This window comes from Frieseomelitta varia, unplaced genomic scaffold (genome assembly GCF_011392965.1).
Source record: "Frieseomelitta varia isolate USP_RPSP 00005682 unplaced genomic scaffold, Fvar_1.2 scaffold_544, whole genome shotgun sequence".
In the NCBI taxonomy this organism is placed as follows: domain Eukaryota; kingdom Metazoa; phylum Arthropoda; class Insecta; order Hymenoptera; family Apidae; genus Frieseomelitta; species Frieseomelitta varia.
This window is the reverse complement of record NW_025110306.1, coordinates 14,865-33,312: the sequence shown is the minus strand read 5'-3', so window position 1 is coordinate 33,312 and position 18,448 is coordinate 14,865. Positions and strand designations below refer to the sequence as shown.

The following is an 18,448-nucleotide window of genomic DNA, read 5'->3' as shown; positions in this document are numbered from 1 at the left end:
TCGAATTGAATTATCGAATTGAATCACAAATTATTGAACTTTCAAGATGTTACAAATCTTAAAATCAATTTTTTAAAGAATTACAAACAAATGACTTATTCACTGGGAGAAAACAAGTAAACTTTCAATCATCTCGACGTTTTCTTTTTATTCCATATTCTCCTCTCTTCAGCACGAATATTTCCGCAACTGATTTTCCGAATTACAGGAATTTCATACCACACATTACACATTCTGAATCGTATCTCCTTCGCTTAGAACTTTTAATAGTTGAAAGTTGCAAGTTGGAAAATCAAAAGAAACCTGTAATCCAAATTCTCGCAACTTCGTCGACGATGAAAATGAAGAACCAGTGATAACACTTCGCCGCACTTGACCAATTGCACAGCTCAGGGTACTTACTCTAAAAGAAAGTTCCTAAGTCTGAATAGAGAGATTATGTAACGGTTAATAACACTGAAAGATACCCCATCGCTGTTTTTAGAATCTGAAACAAGAAATTGAATAAGATATCTGTAGATATTGAAGGTAACAATTCGGTGATACCCACGGTACTGAACATTTCCATGGAAAAAGTGCTAAATTTGCCTGCTGTCAAATATAGTGGACGAATGGATCTTTTCATAATGAATAGGAGACACCTGGCTTCAGGGGGTGAGACATTGTACCAGTTCGATTCATACGCGCAGTCGCTCAATTCTCGATTCTGAAACATTCATCTTCTCTGGGTTCTGAAATTTATCCATCCGTTGTTTATTTAAACAGAATATACACAAAAGTTGCTTACAAAATTATCTGAGTATCTATAGAAACTCTTTTTATATATTTTAAAATTTCATTAATTATTATACTTACACCATTTACTTACATTAACAACTAAGATTGCTTACTTGAACGAGGAGCATCTCGCCTATGTAGCAATAGAGATATATGTGCACAAGGACGAAGCTGATAAAGATAATGAAGTGAACCATTTGAAAGTGGAAAATTCCATTTTCGTTCTGAAGTATTACCTGGTAATAAAGATATAGCAATCCATGTTATTTCTCTGATATTACAACAGTAAAAGATCGGAAGTATCGTAAATGCAACCTACATTGAGAAGTATAAAGCCTTGGAGACAGATTTCAATGGTACAGAACAACAGTTGAATCAACAGCAGCATACTGAAGCACTCTTCGATTTTTGCCGCAAGTCTTCAATGAATAAGAAAGAAATTAGTAGGATTGATTTGAAAGCAATTCAATGATAGGAATATTAACATGTAAAACATGACGAACGACATGAGTTATCTAATTGCTAGAATTTTGATCATGAGTTATTGACAATTTATGCAACCAGTGAATAATTTATCATGTTAATTGTTATTGATTCATTTTCATATTCAGAGAATGTATTAGTTGTATCATATCCATCGAATAAAAATTGAATTTTTTATTAGCACAATATTTTGAATAATAGAGTTTTAAAATATCGGAATGGTATGACTGTATTTCCATATTGAGATGGTGGAATATTGTAATGTCTGAACATTGGATTAATGACTGCTACACTGTTGGCTTATAATATTGTGACATGGCATTATGAATAAGAAAATATAAGAGAAAGAAAAGGTACCGAATTATAGCCTTGGAATATTAAATTATTGCAATATGACAGTATTAGTATTTCAGTACATCATGGTGCAAAAATATTCATATCTTAAGAAATATAAATTTAATATCTTAAGGTATATGATTATAAAATATTTTAAATATTTATCCAAGTGATCCATCGAATATCACCAGAAAAATTACTATTATATCTTTGGCTAGATAAGTTATTAACCCGTTCAGTTGCTCGTGTTTGTTGATAATCCCAGCCAGCTCTTTTTGAAACTCATTCGTGCTTTCACTCTGTCTGCCATTGTCCATTAACCTTAATAATTTCTTCTTTAAAATCGCAAATTGTCCGCAAATATGCATGATCAACATTGCAATGAAAGTGTCGACCGTAGTATAAGCAATAGTGGCTGAATATCCCGCCATCAGTTGAGCAAAATTGACTATTAACAATCTCCATGTTGGTCGAACGTCAAAAGGAAAATATGCAGGATATATGATCAAGCGATCCCGGCTCACGCTTGCTCTGTCTGTTCGGGAGATCGTATATATTCGAAGGATGTGGTATGCAACGAGCATCATGAAGCCCAACATCGAACACCATACAGAAATAAATTTGGCAGGTTTAGCCATCTTCAGCATCAGTGCTTTTTCCTCTTCCGTCTTTACCCTGTACCAATCATCGTAGAAACATTTGATGACGGGCTTCAAAGCTTGAAAATATAAGAAAATTTAGTATTATATATAGCATGATAATTTTTGTAATACAAATAATCATATAATATTACAATAAGAGCATAAATAATAATAATATTAGTTGACGATAATATTATAGTGAATAATTTATATTAATAAAATGTTAATTTTTATCCACTTATCATTAATTAACAGTATTATTTTTTGTCGCTCCAATGCTGTGTTCATTTATGAATATTAATTATTTTATTTACCAATTTATCGATAATTACAGTATAGAAATTTCTTTAAAAGAAGTAGTAAAGAAATATTTTGTACAACTGTGGCACATGACATGACTTTAACACGTGAAATGGAATTAAATAATTCTAATTACGGCGGAGAGTTAGTGGTAAATTTTGTACGTACATTCCTTGTTATACCAAGCGTAGATAAACTTTATGATCGCGTTTGCACTCGGTAAATTAGCCATCGTTAGATTTTCCATCACCAGATCAAAATTTCCTGATACGAAATATAGATTCGCAGTCTCCGGTAAAATTCCAAACAGAATTATTAGGGACATGGAAAATAGGACTTTTGAGTTTGGCAATCTTTCGTCGGTTCTAGTCGGTTCCGGCCAGACACCGATTAACTCCATGTTCCGACGATTCCATCCTAAAGCTATTTTCAGTCCTGAAATTTTGTAAAATATTTCTTTGAAAAATATTACATATTAATTATATTAATATGAACAGTATATTTGCCATTTTACGAGATAACGAGAGAATATAGAATCTTCCAAGTTCATGTAACTTTTAAAAAAGAATATAATGTGATTCTAATAACTGTCTAATAGAGAAATTTATTTATTTGCGTCGAACGATTCGTCGAAATGAGGTACACACTTGTGATAAAAAGAAAGTGATGTCTTGAAATATTTTTAAATTTAACAAGCATTAATTAAACAAGAACGGAGTTAAATTCATCAAAATAAAGGAAATAAAGCAGTACTTAATGAAACAAGAGCACAGTCTCGATAAAATTCATGAAAATCATACGACATAGATGACAGAATGATACCCATATCGTAGTCCATTGTAGGCACACGCATACGAACTGATCAAATGACTGCCGCGAACTGTCTTGTTCTTTACGTGGAAGAAAAGCGCATGCTCTTCTCGATGCCTCGTCTGTAAATGTAAAACTTCTAACTAAGTATCTAGACTTCGAAGTGTTGCATCTACGAGGGTGAACATATTTTTTTTTTAAACGTCTTTAACAAACTGTCGTTGACTGTATACTTTCCGCGTACTCCTCTGTCGTCTGTTGAATAATTGATCGCGTTCGTCCAGAAACTTTTACCATGGCACGTCGTTCGTTTCATTCATTTGTCTACTTCTATAGCTGGTTGCTAATTGTAAACTAGTTCTCGTCTATAGGGAGTTGTACTTCTTCGCAGGTTATTAATAAAGGTAGTTCAGGAAATTTTGAGTTGCCTTCAATATTAGTCTTGACTAGAATTGTTCAAAAATATAATCAATTAAAACAAATACTCTTTACAATCTCCCTAAGAAGCGTGATATATTTACATGGCATAATAACTGATTTTTTTATTATATAAAGGAACAAACTTCATTAGCTGTGAGAGTCTTTTGGAACAGTGTATTGCAACGAATATAGAAGCAAACATTGGAGACATGGTATGTTAAATATTATTGTCACATATAGCGATACTCACCTTGAAATATATAGCACTTCATTTAATTCTCTGTACTTTGAAAGAGCTATAGAATTTAATAAGTAAACCAATATTCTGTCAGCTCCTAGATTTTAAATTATTACTTATAGAAATTGTTTTTTGACAATCTTTAAACAAATTTGCCATTTATTTATTAGTGTCATTCTTGGATCATTCCTACAGAAAATTGTTTCTTAAATTATTGGACAACAAAATCGTAGAACAAAGTCCTTTTGCATTTCAAAAGAGTTCCCACTTATTGTAATGATTATTCGAGTTCTTCTCACCTCCATATTGAATGAAAAGCAACCATATTCTTATCTACACAAATCTCAATTTGTTCGAATTGAATGACACAAATTATTGAACTTTCAAGACGTTACAAATCTTAAAGCCAGTTTTTTAAAGAAATACAAACAAATGACTTATTCACTGGGAGAAAACAAGTGAACATTCAATCATCTTGACGTTTTATTTTTTTATTTTATATTCTCCTCTCTTCAGGACGAATATTTCCGCAACTGATTGTCCAAATTACAGGAATTTCGAACCACACATTATACATTCTGAATCGTACCTCATTCGCTCAAAACTTTTAATAGTCGCAAGTTGCAAATTGCAAGTTGCAAGTTGGAAAATCGAAATTCTCGCAACGTCGTGAACGATGAAAATGAAGAATCAGTGATAACACCTCGCCGAGATAACTAATTGCATAGCTCAGGGTATTGCACTCTACAAGAAAGTTCCTAAGTCTATTCTGAATAGAGGGATTATGTAACGGTTAATAATACTGAAAGATACCCCATTGCTGTTTTTAGAATCTGAAATAAGAAATTGAATAAGATATCTGTAGATTTTGAAGGTAACAATTCGGTGATACCTACGCTACTGAACATTTCCATGGAAAAAGTACTAAATTTGCCTGCTGTCAAATATAGTGGACGAATGGATCTTTTCATAATGAATAGGAGACACCTGGCTTCAGGGGGTGAGACATTGTACCAGTTCGATTCATATGCGCAGTCGCTCAGTTCTCGATTCTGAAACATTCATCTTCTCTGGGTTCTGAAATTTATCCATCCGTTGTTTATTTAAACAGAATGTACACAAAAATTGCTTACAAAATTATCTGAATATCTATAGAAAGTCCTTTTATTTATTTTAAAATTTCATTAATAATCACGATTGTTATACTTACACCATATACTTACATTAACAACTAAGATTGCTTACTTGAACGAGGAGCATCTCGCCTATGTAGCAATAGAGATATATGTGCACAAGGACGAAGCCGATAAAGATAATGAAGTGAACCATTTGCAAGTGAAAAATTCCATTTTCGTTCTGAATTATCACCTGGTAATATCAATCAAGGTATAGCAATTCATGTTATTTCTCTGATGTTATAACAGTAGAAGAGTAGAAGTATCGTAAATGGAATTTACATTTAAAAGTATAAATCCTTGGAAACAGATTTCGATTGTGCAGTATAGCAGTTGAAGCAACAACAATATACAGAAGCATTCTTCGATTTTTGCCGCAAGTCTTCAATGAATAAAAAAGAAATTTGTACGATTTATTTTGAAGCAATTCGATGATAGGGATATTAACATGCAAAGTATGACAAGCAGTGAGTCATCTGATTGCTAGAATTTTGAGCATGAATTATTCACAATTTATGCAATCAGCGAATATCATTTATCATGTTAATTGTTACTGATTCATTTTCATATTCAGAGAATGTATTAGTTGTGTCATATCCATCGAATAAAAATTGAGTTTTTTATTAGTATAATATTGAGTTTTTTTATTAGTATAATATTTTTAATAATAGAGTTTTAAATTATCGGAATGGTATGACTGTATTTCAATATTGAGATGGTGGAATATTGTAATGTCAGAGCATTTAAACATTGGATTAATGACTGTTATACTGTTGGATTATAATATTGCGACATGGCATTATGAATAAAAAAATATAAGAGAAAGAAGAGGAAGAGAATTGTAGCCATGGAATATTAAATTATTGCAATACGACTGTATCAGTATTTCAGTACATTATGGTACAAAAATATTCAAATTTAATATCTTAAGATATATTATCATAAAATATTTTAAATATTTATTTAAGTGATCCATTGAATATCACCAGAAAACTTACTATTATAGAAATTACTATTATATCTTTGAAAAATTACTATTTTGGCTAGATAAGTTATTCACCCATTCAGTTGCTCGTGTTTGTTGATAATCCCAGCCAGCTCCTTTTGAAACTCATTCGTGCTTTCAGTCTGTCTGTCATTGTCCATCAACCTTAATAATTTCTTCTTTAAAATCGCAAATTGTCCGCAAATATGCATGATCAACATTGCAATGAAAGTGTCGACCGTAGTATAAGCAATAGTAGCTGAATATCCCGCCATCAGTTGAGCAAAATTGACTATTAACAATCTCCATGTTGGTCGAACGTCAAAAGGAAAATATGCAGGATATATGATCAAGCGATCCCGGCTCACGCTTGCTCTGTCTGTTCGGGAGATCGTATATATTCGAAGGATGTGGTATGCAACGAGCATCATGAAGCTCAACATCGAACACCACATAGAAATAAATTTGGCAGGTTTAGCCATCTTCAGCATCAGTGCTTTTTCCTCTTCCGTCTTCACCCTGTACCAATCATCGTAGAAACATTTGATGACGGGCTTCAAAGCTTGAAAATATAAGAAAATTTAGTATTATATATAGCATGATAATTTTTGTAATATAAATAATCATATAATATTACAATAAGAGCACAAATAATAATAATTAGTTAACGATAATATAATAATAAATAATTTATATTAATAGAATGTTAATTTTTCACTTATTATTAATTAATAGTATTATTTTTTGTCGCTCCAATGCTGTGTTCATTTATGAATATTAGTTATTTCATTTACTAATTTATAGATAAATGCAGTATAGAAATTTCTTTAGAAGAAGTAGTAAAGAAATATTTTGTATAACTGTGGCACGTGACATGACTTTAACATGACTTTAACACGTGAAATGGAATTAAATAATTGTAGTTACGGTGGAAAGTTAGTGGTAGATTTTGTACGTACATTCCTTGTAATACCAAGCGAAGATAAATTTTATCGTCGCGTTTATAGCAGGTACATTAGTCATCGTTAGATATTCCATCACCAGATCAATATTTCCTGATACGAAATATAGATTCGCATTCTCCGGTAAAATTCCAAATAGAAATATTAGGGACATGGAAAATAGGACTTTAGAGTTTGGCAATCGTTCGTCGGTTCTAGTCGGTTCAGGCCAGACACCGATTAATTCCATGTTCCGACGATTCCATCCTAAAGCTATTTTCAGTCCTGAAATTTTGTAAAATATTTCTTTGAAAAATATTACATATTAATTATATCAATATTAACAGTATATTTGCCACTTTACGAGACAACGGGACAATATGGAATCTTCTTCCACAAGTTCATATTACTTTTAAAAACGAATATCATCTGATTCCAATAATTATCTAGTAGAGCAATTTATTTATTTGTGTCGAACGATTCGTCGAAATGAGGATACAAGACAACAGAGACACTTGTAACGAAAAGAAGGCGAAGTCTTGAAATATTTTTAAATTAAACAAGCACAAATTGAACACGAACAGAGTAAAATTCACGAAAATATAGGAATATGGGAGATAAAATGGTACTTAATTATACAAGTGCACAGTCTCGGTAAAATTCACGAAGATTATAAGACATAGATGACAGAATGACACCTGTATCGTTGTCCATTGAAGGCACACGCACGCGAACTCCACGATCAAATGACTGCCGCGAACTGTCTTGTTCTTTATATGAAAGAAAAGCGCATGCTCCTCTTGGTCTCCCGTCTGTAAATGTAGAACTTCTAACTAAGTATCTAGACTTCGAAAGTGTCGCATCTACGAGGGTGGACGTATTTTTTTTTAATCGTGTTTGACAAAAAAACTGTCGTTAACTTCAATGCTTACCGCGTATCCTCCGTCTTCTGTTGAATAATTGATCGTGTCCGTCCAGAAACTTCTACTGGTACTTGGTCCGTTTCATTTCATTTATCTGCTTCTATAGTTGGTTACTAATTGTAGACTAGTTCATGTCTATGGGTAGATGTACAACTTCGCAGGATATTGATAAAGGTGGTTCAGGAAATTTTGAATTGACTTCAATTTTGATCTGAACTTAAACGTTGTGCAAAAATTTATTTTAACTGTCCTGAAAAAAAGAATACTCTTTACAATCTGTCTAGCTCCACACGGCAGAGTTATTGATTTTTTTATTACACAGAATAACAGACTCCATTAGGAAGTTATTCTAACTATTCTCTTAGGAACTTGCTTTCCTAAGAGTGTTGTCGATAGCCAGTTATTTTTTTTACTAATCCCCACCTGGTATTGATCTTGAAATTTCTCTGAATTTCCTTTGTTGCATATACCATACAAATTATGAATCACAATAATTTAAATAATTTATTTGTAATTTTGAAAATTTTATTTTGTACGCAAGTCGGGCAAGAATAAATTTATGAAATACTTAGTCTATGAAATTTCTTATTTATCGTTATTAAAGTTATTATTAGCTATTATATGTAATAATAACTATTAAGTATACTTTTATTAATATATCTGCTATTATACTATTATTAATATATCTCCAAATATATTCTCTGTCTGTTGTAGATAGCAAGTGAATCAAGAGTCCCTCACAGGAAAATCAACTAAGAGCGTGCTGATTATAATCTCAAGCAACTTACGGTGCAGGGAGTTAAGAAAGCTAGCGTTTTCGAGCAGCTACAGTCCTTGGACCCTTACGAAACACATCAAATGAAAAAGTTCCGGATGAATACGCCGATGAAAAAGAATTCCCCATCTGTTGGGAAGCATGTCTCACAAAAAGGGGTAGAATCTATGGCTGTGCAGCAATATCGATGCTGCCAAGAGCACGTTAGCCTGTGATCCTCATAGAACTTTGGCGAAGCGCCTAAAAAGTTCTCCAGCGTAGAAGGACATTCGGCTGGACTTCTAACGAAAACTGAAGAATACCATCCAAAGAACAAAAGCAGCAAAAGGCAGGCAGTGGTCATGATCATAGAAATTAATTGCAACGTATATGGAAGCTAACATTGGAGGCAAGGTATGTTAAATTTTGTCGTCACATGTAGCGATACTCACCTTGAAATATATAGCACTTCATTTAACTCTCTGTATTTTGAACGATGTATAGAATTTAGTAAGTAAAACAATTTTCTATCAGCTTCTAAATTTTAAATTACTTATAGAAATTATTTTTAGACAGTCTTTAGACAAATTTGCTATTTATTTATTAGTTTCCTTCTTGGATCATTCCTACAGAAAATTGTTGCTTAAATTATTGGACGTCGTAGAACAAACTGTTACATTTCAGGAGAGTTCCAACTTATTGTAATGATTATTCCAGTTCTTCACACATACGTATTGAATGAAAAGCAACCATATTCATATCTACACAAATCTCGATTTGTCTGAATTGAATCACTCAAATTATTGAACTTTCAAGGTGTTACGCATCTCAAAACCAATTTTTTAAAAAATTAGAAACGTTAAGTGGTTTGTTGAAAATTACAAACTTACAAATAGGTTGATCACCGTGTGAAAAGACGTAGAATTTCGATTAACCCGTTTGTTTTTTAATTTTATATTCTCCTCTCTTCAGTACGAATATTTCCGCTGATCCAAGAATTACAGAAATTTCGCACGTATTCTGAATCGTTCCTCTGAAACACTTCGAATTTTCTTTTCACCTCGTAGGAAATATTCGGTACGATAAAATATGAAAAAACGACGAGACAGATATTTGTGAGAAACGTTCAACACACTCAACAGTAACATCAATGTGTTTGCTTCAACAGTGGTAACACTTCGTCGAGACGACCAATTGCACAGCTCAGGGTATTTATTCTAAATGAAAGTTCCTAAGTCTATTCTGAGTAGAGTGATTATATAACGGTTAATAACACTGAAAGATACCCCATCGCTGTTTTTAAAATCTGAAATAAGATTTAAATAAGATGTTTGTTGATTTTTAAAGTAACAATTCGGTGATACACACGCTACTGAACATTTCCATGGAAAAAGTACTAAATTTGCCTGCTGTCAAACGTAGTGGCCGAATGGATCTTTTCATAATGAATAAGAGACACCTGGCTTCAGGGGGTGAGACATTGTACCAGTTCGATTCATACGCGCAGTCGCTCAATTCTCGATTCTGAAACATTCATCTTCTCTGGGTTCTGAAATTTATCCATCCGTTGTTTATTTAAACAGAATATACACAAAAGTTGCTTACAAAATTATCTGAATATCTATAGAAAGTCCTTTTATATATTTTAAAATTTCATTAATTGTCACGATTATTATACTTACACCGTATACTTACATTAACAAGTAAGATTGCTTACTTGAACGAGGAGCATCTCGCCTATGTAGCAATAGAGATATATGTGAACAAGGACGAAGCTGATAAAGATAATGAAGTGAACCATTTGAAAGTGGAAAATTCCATTTTCGTTCTGAAGTATCACCTGGTGATATCAATAAAGATATAGCAATCCATGTTATTTCTCTGATGATACAACAGTGAAAGATTAGAAATATCGTAAATGCAACTTACATTGAGAAGAATGAAACCTTGGAGACAGATTTCAATGGTACAGAACAACAGTTGAATCAACAGCAGCATACTGAAACACTCTTCGATCGTTGTCGCAAGTCTTTAATAAGTGAAAAAGAAATTAGTGGGATTGCTTTTAAAACAATTTGATGATTGGAACATTAACATACAAAACGTGACGAGCACTGAGTAATTTAACTGCTAGAATTTTGAGCATGAATTATTCAGAATTTGTGCAACAAGCGAATAATTCATTGTGTTAGTTGTTATAGATTCATGTTCACATCCAGAGAGTGCATTAATTCATTGAATAAATGTTGAGTTTTTTATTAGTATAATATTTAGTAAGTAATAAAGTTTTAAAATATGGGAATGTTATTGGGAAAATCCATTGAGTATCACCAGAAACTCTTTGAAAAATTACTATTTTGGTTAGATAATTTATTCACCCGTTCAGTTGCTCGTGTTTGTTGATAATCAAAGCCAGCTCCCTTTGAAAGTCATCCATGCCTTTACTGCCATGTCTGTCACTGTCCATCAGCCTTAATAATTTCTTCTTTAAAATCGCAAATTGTCCGCAAATATGCATGATCAACATGGCAATGAAAGTGTCGATCGTAGTATAAGCAATAGTGTCTGAATATCCTGCTATCACTTGAGCAGAATTAATTATTAACAATCTTGATGTTGGTCGAATGTCAAAAGGAAAATATACTGGATATATGATCAAGCGATCCTGGTTTACGCTTGCTTTGTCAGTCCGGAAGATGGTATATATTCGAAGGGCGTGGTATGCAACGAGCATCATTAAACCCAACATCGAACACCACACAGAAATAAATTTGGCAGGTTTAGCCATCTTCAGCATCAGTGCTTTTTCCTCTTCCGTTTTTACATTGTACCAGTCATCGTAGAAACATTTGATGACGGGCTTCAAAGCTTGAAAATACAATAAAATTTAATACTATATATAGATTGATGATTAATGTAGTACAAATAATCTTATTCTACTTATTTGTATTGGTTATTTCATTCACTAAATCATTGACAAAAGCAGTAGAAGAATCTCTTTAGAAGAAATAGTAAAGAAATATTTTGTATAACTATGACACGTGATTTAGACTTGAATGGAAATAAATAATTGTAATTATGGGGGATAGTTAGTGGCAAATTTTGTATGTACATTCTTTGTAATACCAAGCGTAGATAAATTTTATCGTCGCGTTTACAGCTGGTACATTAGCCATCGTTAGACTTTCCATCACCAGATCAAGATCTCCCCATATGAAATATAGATTCACATTCTCCGGTAAAATTCCAAATAGAAATATTAGGAACATGAAAAATAGGACTTTAAAGTTTGGCAATCGTTCGTCGGTTCTAGTCGGTTCAGGCCAGACGCCAATTAATTCCATGTTCCGACGATTCCATCCTAGAGCTACTTTCAGTCCTGAAATTTTGTAAAATATTACTTCAAAAAATATTACACTTTATATTAATACTGACATTACATTTCCCACTTTACAACACAATGAGATAATATATAACCTTTTTCCACAAGTTACAAATACTTACATTACTCTTAAAAAAGAATATCATGTAATTCCAATAATTAGCTAATAGAGAAATTCATTTATTTCTGTCAAACGATTCGTCAAAATGAGGATTGATAACAATACGGGACTGCAGAGACACTTGTAACAAAAACAAGGTGAAGTCTTGAAATATTTTTAATTTAAACAGATTAAAATTCACGAAAATAAAAGAACATGGGAAATAAAACAGTACTTAAGTCTCGGTAAAATTCACTAAGATTATAAGACATAGATGACAGAATGGTACCTGTATCGTAGTCCATTGGAGGCACACGCACGCGAACTGCACGATCAAATGATTGCCGCGAACTGTCTTGTTCTTTAAGTGAAAGAAAAGCGCATGCTCCTCTTGGTTCCCCGTCTGTAAATGTAGAACTTCTAACTAAGTATCTAGACTTCGAAGTGTAGCATCTACGAGGGTGGACATATTTTTTTTTTTAATCGTCTTTAACAAAAAGAACTGTCGTTAACTGCAATACTTGCCGCGTATCCTCTGTCTTCTGTTGAATAATTGATCGCGTTCGTCCAGAAACTTTTACCATGGCACTTCGTTCGTTTCATTTCATTTGTCTGCTAGTTGGTTAATAATTGTGAACTAGTTCACGGTAGATGTACTTCTTCGCAGGATATTGATAAAGGTAGTTCAGGAAATTTTGAGTTGCCTTCGATATTAGTCTTAACTAGAATTGTTCAAAAATTTAATCAATTAAAACAAATACTCTTTACAGTCTCTCTGAGAAGCCTGACATATCTACATGGCATAATTATTGATTTTTTTGTTATATAGAGGAACAAACTCCATTAGCTGTGACAGTCTTCTGGAACAGTGTATTGCAACGAATATAGAAACAAACATAGGAGACATGGTATGTAAAATATTATTGTCACATGTAGCGATACTCACCTTGAAATATAGCACTTCATTTAATTCTCTGTACTTTGAAAGATCTATAAAATTTAGTAAGTAAAACAATATTCTATCAGCTTCTAAATTTTAAATTATTATTTATAGAAGTGTTATTGGACAGTATTTAGACAAATTTGCCATTTATTTATTAGTTTCATTCTTGGATCATCCCTTGTTTCTTAAATTATTGGACATCGTAGAACAAAGTCCTGTTACATTTCAGGTGAGTTCCCACTTTTTGTAATGATTGTTCGAGTTCTTCACACATCTACATTGAATGAAAAGCAACCATATTCTTGTCTACACAAATCTCTATTTGTTCGAATTGAATGATACAAATTATTGATGTTACAAATCTTAAAAGCAATTTTGTAAAAAGTTACAAACGAATGACTTATTCACGGGGCGAAAAGAAGTAAATTTTCAATCATCTCGACGTTTCTATCTTTTTTACTTTTTGCTCTTGTGTCTTCATCACGAATATTTCCGTACCTGATTCTCTAAATAACAGGAATTTCGTACCGCACATTACGCATTCTGAATCGTATATCTGAGAACTTTCGCTCAGAACTTTTAATAGCCGCAAGTTGCAAGTTGCAATTTGGACAATCGCAAGAAACCTGTAATCCAAACTCTTGCAACATCGTCGACGATGAAAATGAAAAACCAGTGATAACACTTCGCCGAGACGACCAATTGCACTACTCAGAGTATTGCACTCCAAAAGAAAGTTCCTATGTCTATTCTGAGTAGAGAGATTATGTAACGGTTAATAACACTGAAAGATACCCCATCGCTGTTTTTAAAATCTGAAATAAGATTTAAATAAGATATTTGTTGATTTTTAAAGTAACAATTCGGTGATACACACGCTGCTGAACATTTCCATGGAAAAAGTACTAAATTTGCCTGCTGTCAAATATAGTGGCCGAACAGATCTGTTCATAATGAATAGAAGACACCTGGCTTCAGGGGGTGAGACATTGTACCATTTCGATTCATACGCGCAGTCGCTCATTTCTTGATTCTGAAACAATCATCTCCTTTACGGTTCTGAGCTTCATCCATCCGTTTTATTTAATCAGAATATAGACACGTTGCTTGCGAAACTATTTCAATATCTACAGAAACTTTTTATATATTTTAAAATTTCAATAATTATCACGATTATTATATTGATCAAATATATGTTGGATATTATGCCAATTGCTCATTGTACTATTGTATCTAAATAAACATTAAAAATCATAATTGAGTAAGACCATCTATAATAATTATTACGAAATGTTTACATATTCAAGGTGCGTTAAATCTCTATATAAATTTAAAATTGGCTTGAAATTGGAAAAATATAATCAAGACAATCATTGAAATTCTAAACTATCTTCTGTCGTATAGTTTGAATATTTTTGGGTATATATAGTTTCAAATCATAGTTCATACAATAACAGAATGTGTCACAATTTAATTACGAATTAATTGCATTAACAAGTAGGATTGCTTACTTGAACTAGGAGCGTTTCGCCTATGTAGCAATAGAGATATATGTGCACGAGGACGAAGCTGACGAAGATAATAAAGTGAACCATTTGAAAGTGGAAAATTCCATTTTCGTTTTTAAGTATCACCTGGTTAATTCATATTATTTCTCTGATGTTACAACAGTAGAAGAGTAGACGTATCGTAAAGGCAACTTACATTTAAAAGTATAAACCCTTGGAGACAGATTTCGATGGTGCAAAACAGCAGTTGAAGCAACAACAGCATACAGAAGCACTCTTCGATTTTTGCCGCAAGTCTTTATCGAATAAAAAAGAAATTTGTACGATTAATTTTGAAGCAATTCGATGATAGGAATATTAACATGCAAAGTATGACGAGCAGTGAGTTATCTAATTGCTAGAATTTTGAGCATGAATTATTTATGCAACCAGCGAATAATTTATTATGTTAATTGCTATTGCTTCATATTCATATCCAGAGAATGTATTAGTTGTGTCATATCCATCGAATAAAAATTGAGTTTTTCATTAGTATAATATTTTGAATAATAGAGTTTTAAATTATCGGAATGGTATGACTGTATTTCAATATTGAGATGGTGGAATATTGTAATGTCACAGCATTAAAACATTGGATTAATGACTGTTACACTGTTGGATTATAATATTGCGACATGGCATTATGAATAAAAAGATATAAGAGAAAGAAAAGGAAGGGAACTATAGCCTTGGAATATTAAATTATTGCAGTATGACAGTATTAGTATTTCAGTACATCATGGTGCAAAAATATTCATATCTTCAGATATATAAATTTAATATCTTAAGATATATGATCATAAAATATTTTAAATATTTATTCAAGTGATCCATTGAATATCACCAGAAAAATTACTATTATATCTTTGAAAAATTACTATTTTGGTTAGATAAATTATTCACCCGTTCAGTTGCTCGTGTTTGTTAATAATCAAAGCCAGCTCCTTTTGAAACTCATCCATGCCTTTGCTATGTCTGTCATTGTCCATCAACTTTAATAATTTCTTCTTTAAAATCGCAAATTGTCCACAAATATGCATGATCAACATGGCAATGAAAGTGTCGACCGTAGTATAAGCAACAGTGTCTGAATATCCAGCTATCAGTTGAGCAATATTGATTATTAATAATCTTGATGTAGGTCGAATGTCAAAAGGGAAATATGCGGGATATATCATCAAGCGATCCTGGTTTACGCTTGCTTTGTCAGTCAGGCAGATGGTAAATATTCGAAGGGTTTGGTATGCAACTAGCATTGTTAAACTTAACATCGAGCACCATACAGAAATAAATTTAGCGGGTTTAGCCATCCTCAGCATCAGTGCTTTTTCCTCTTCCGTTTTTGCCGTGTACCAGTCATCGTAGAAACATTTAATGACGGGCTTCAAAGCTTGAAAACATAATAAAATTTAATATTATATATAGCATGATAATTTTTGTAATACAAGATCTTATGATATTATAATAAGAGCATAAATAATAATAATATTAGTTTACGATAATATTATAGTGAATAATTTATATTAATAGAATATTAATTTTTATCCACTTATCATTAACTAAAAATATTATTTTTCGTCGCTCCAATGTTCATTTATGTATAGTGGTTATTTCATTTTCTAATTCATGGATGAAAGCAGTATTGAAATTTCTTTAGAAGAATTAGTAAAGAAATATTTTGTACAACTATGACACGTGACATGACTTCAACATGTGAAATGGAATTAAATAATTGTAATTACGGTGGAAATTTAGTGGCAAATTTTATACGTACCTTCCTTGTAATACCAAGCGTAGATAAACTTTATCATCGCGTTCATACCAGGTAAATTTGCCATCGTTAGATTTTCCATCACCAGATCAAGATTTCCTGATATGAAATATAGATTCACATTCTCCGGTAAAATTCCGAATAGAAATATTATGGACAAGAAGAATAGAACTTTAAAGTTTGGCAATCGTTCGTCGGTTCTAGTCGGTTCCGGCCAAACGCCGATTAATTCCATATTTCGACGATTCCATCCTAGAGCTAGTTTCAATCCTGAAATTTTGTAAAATATTTATTTGAAAAATATTACATTTTAATTTTATTAATATTAGTATATTAATATTTGCCACTTTACGAGATAACGCGACGATATTGAACCTTCCTCCACAAGTTATAAACGTTCATATTACTCTTAAAAAAGAGTATCATGTAATTCCAATAATTATCTAATAGAGAATTTTATTTATTTCTGCCGAACGATTCGTCGAATTAATACAAGACAACAGAGACACATGTGATAGAAAGAAGGTGAACTTTTGAAATATTTTTATATTAAACAGAACAGAATAAAATTCACGAAAATAAAAAAGCATACGACACAAAATGGTATTTAATTAAACAAGAGCACAACTCTCGGTAAAATGCACGAAGATCATGAAATATAGATGACAGAATAATACCTGTATCGTAGTCCATTGAGGGCACACGCACAGGAACTAATCAAATGACTGCCGCGAACTGTCTTGTTCTTTGAGTGAAAGGGAAGCACATGCTCCCCTTTGTATAAATGTTAAAACTTCTGACTAAGTACTTAGACTTCGAAGTATCGCATCTGCGAGGGTGACCATAATTTTTTAATCGTCTTTAACAAGAAACTGTAACCTGCAGTACTTGCCGCGTATCCCCTGTCTTCTGCTGAATAATTGATCGCGTTCGTCCAGAAACTTTTACCATGGCACTTCGTTCGTTTCATTTCATTTGTCTGCTTCGGTAGTTGGCTAATAATTGTAAACTAGTTCACAGTAGATGTACTTCTTCGCAGGACATTGATAAAGGTATTTCAGGAAATTTTGAGTTGACTTATATTAGTCTTAACTAGAATTGTTCAAAAATTTAATTAATTAAAACAAATTCTCTTTACATACTCTCTAAGAAGTCTGATATATCTACATGGCATAATTATTGATTTTTTTATTATGTAAGGAAACAAACTCCATTAGCTGTAAGAGTCTTCTGGAACAATGTATTGTAACGTATATAGAAGCAAACATTGGAGGCATGGTATGTTAAATATTGTCATCACATGTACCGATACTCACCTTGAAATATATAGCACTTCATTTAATTCTCTGTACTTTGAAAGAGCTATAGAATTTAATAAGTAAACCAATATTCTGTCAGCTCCTAGATTTTAAATTATTACTTATAGAAATTGTTTTTTGACAATCTTTAAACAAATTTGCCATTTATTTATTAGTGTCATTCTTGGATCATTCCTACAGAAAATTGTTTCTTAAATTATTGGACAACAAAATCGTAGAACAAAGTCCTGTCACATTTCAGGAGAGTTCCCACTTATTGTAATGGTTATTCGAGTTCTTCACACCTCCATATTGAATGAAAAGCAACCATATTCGTATCTACACAAATCTCAATTTGTTTGAAATGAATCACTCAAATTATTGAACTTTTAAGATGTTACACATCTCAACCCAATTTTTTTAAAAATTACAAACTTTAAGTGGTTTGTTGAAAATCACAAACTTGCAAATGGATTGTTCACCGTGTGAAAAGAAGTGGAATTTCGACTATCTCGACGTTTTTTTTTTTTTTATTTTATATTTTCCTCTCTTTAGCACGAATATTTTCACAACTGATCCAGGAATTACAGAAATTTCGCACGCATTCTGAATCATACCTCTAAA

The 18,448-nt window shown here is 32.3% G+C and overlaps 4 protein-coding genes across 4 annotated transcripts; all 4 read right to left on the bottom strand.

Moving 5' to 3' along the window:
* Positions 1 to 424: 424 nt before the first annotated feature.
* Positions 425 to 3,363, bottom strand: LOC122533648 (odorant receptor 4-like). Its single transcript, XM_043663569.1, has 6 exons — positions 3,360 to 3,363; positions 2,706 to 2,972; positions 1,797 to 2,314; positions 891 to 1,013; positions 551 to 706; positions 425 to 487 (listed from the first exon to the last, which is right to left on the bottom strand). The coding sequence occupies exons 1-6, from the start codon at positions 3,361 to 3,363 to the stop codon at positions 437 to 439; spliced, it is 1,119 nt and encodes a 372-aa protein (XP_043519504.1). The 3' UTR covers positions 425 to 436.
* Positions 3,364 to 6,236: 2,873 nt separating this feature from the next.
* LOC122533647 lies at positions 6,237 to 7,356 on the bottom strand. Its single transcript, XM_043663568.1, has 2 exons — positions 7,125 to 7,356; positions 6,237 to 6,727 (listed from the first exon to the last, which is right to left on the bottom strand). The coding sequence occupies exons 1-2, from the start codon at positions 7,354 to 7,356 to the stop codon at positions 6,237 to 6,239; spliced, it is 723 nt and encodes a 240-aa protein (XP_043519503.1).
* Positions 7,357 to 9,880: 2,524 nt separating this feature from the next.
* On the bottom strand, positions 9,881 to 12,861 carry LOC122533646 (odorant receptor 13a-like). The gene is made up of 7 exons (XM_043663567.1): positions 12,555 to 12,861; positions 11,896 to 12,162; positions 11,162 to 11,651; positions 10,713 to 10,812; positions 10,501 to 10,623; positions 10,152 to 10,307; positions 9,881 to 10,089 (listed from the first exon to the last, which is right to left on the bottom strand). The coding sequence occupies exons 1-7, from the start codon at positions 12,568 to 12,570 to the stop codon at positions 10,039 to 10,041; spliced, it is 1,203 nt and encodes a 400-aa protein (XP_043519502.1). The 5' UTR covers positions 12,571 to 12,861; the 3' UTR covers positions 9,881 to 10,038.
* Positions 12,862 to 14,058: 1,197 nt separating this feature from the next.
* On the bottom strand, positions 14,059 to 17,219 carry LOC122533630 (odorant receptor 13a-like). The gene is made up of 6 exons (XM_043663526.1): positions 17,204 to 17,219; positions 16,530 to 16,796; positions 15,659 to 16,145; positions 14,913 to 15,012; positions 14,720 to 14,842; positions 14,059 to 14,241 (listed from the first exon to the last, which is right to left on the bottom strand). The coding sequence occupies exons 1-6, from the start codon at positions 17,217 to 17,219 to the stop codon at positions 14,059 to 14,061; spliced, it is 1,176 nt and encodes a 391-aa protein (XP_043519461.1).
* Between the last annotated feature and the right edge of the window lie 1,229 nt (positions 17,220 to 18,448).

What these genes read in the sequence shown, in the direction of transcription:
- LOC122533648 (XM_043663569.1), bottom strand. An exon ending in GCGAGATGCTCCTCGTTCAA is followed by an intron (nt 707 to 890) that starts GTAAGCAATCTT and finishes TGAATGTTTCAG; the next exon opens with AATCGAGAATTGAGCGACTG. An exon ending in CCATGGAAATGTTCAGTACC is followed by an intron (nt 488 to 550) that starts GTGGGTATCACC and finishes TTCTTGTTTCAG; the next exon opens with ATTCTAAAAACAGCGATGGG.
- LOC122533647 (XM_043663568.1), bottom strand. Translation starts at nt 7,356, where the DNA reads ATGGAATTAATCGGTGTCTGGCCTGAACCGACTAGAACCGACGAACGA. An exon ending in CGCTTGGTATTACAAGGAAT is followed by an intron (nt 6,728 to 7,124) that starts GTACGTACAAAA and finishes TATATTTTCAAG; the next exon opens with CTTTGAAGCCCGTCATCAAA.
- LOC122533646 (XM_043663567.1), bottom strand. An exon ending in AAACACGAGCAACTGAACGG is followed by an intron (nt 10,813 to 11,161) that starts GTGAATAAATTA and finishes CACTTATTAAAG; the next exon opens with ACTTGCGACAACGATCGAAG. An exon ending in CCATGGAAATGTTCAGTAGC is followed by an intron (nt 10,090 to 10,151) that starts GTGTGTATCACC and finishes ATCTTATTTCAG; the next exon opens with ATTTTAAAAACAGCGATGGG.
- LOC122533630 (XM_043663526.1), bottom strand. An exon ending in CGCTTGGTATTACAAGGAAG is followed by an intron (nt 16,146 to 16,529) that starts GTACGTATAAAA and finishes TATGTTTTCAAG; the next exon opens with CTTTGAAGCCCGTCATTAAA. An exon ending in AAACACGAGCAACTGAACGG is followed by an intron (nt 15,013 to 15,658) that starts GTGAATAATTTA and finishes TATTCGATAAAG; the next exon opens with ACTTGCGGCAAAAATCGAAG.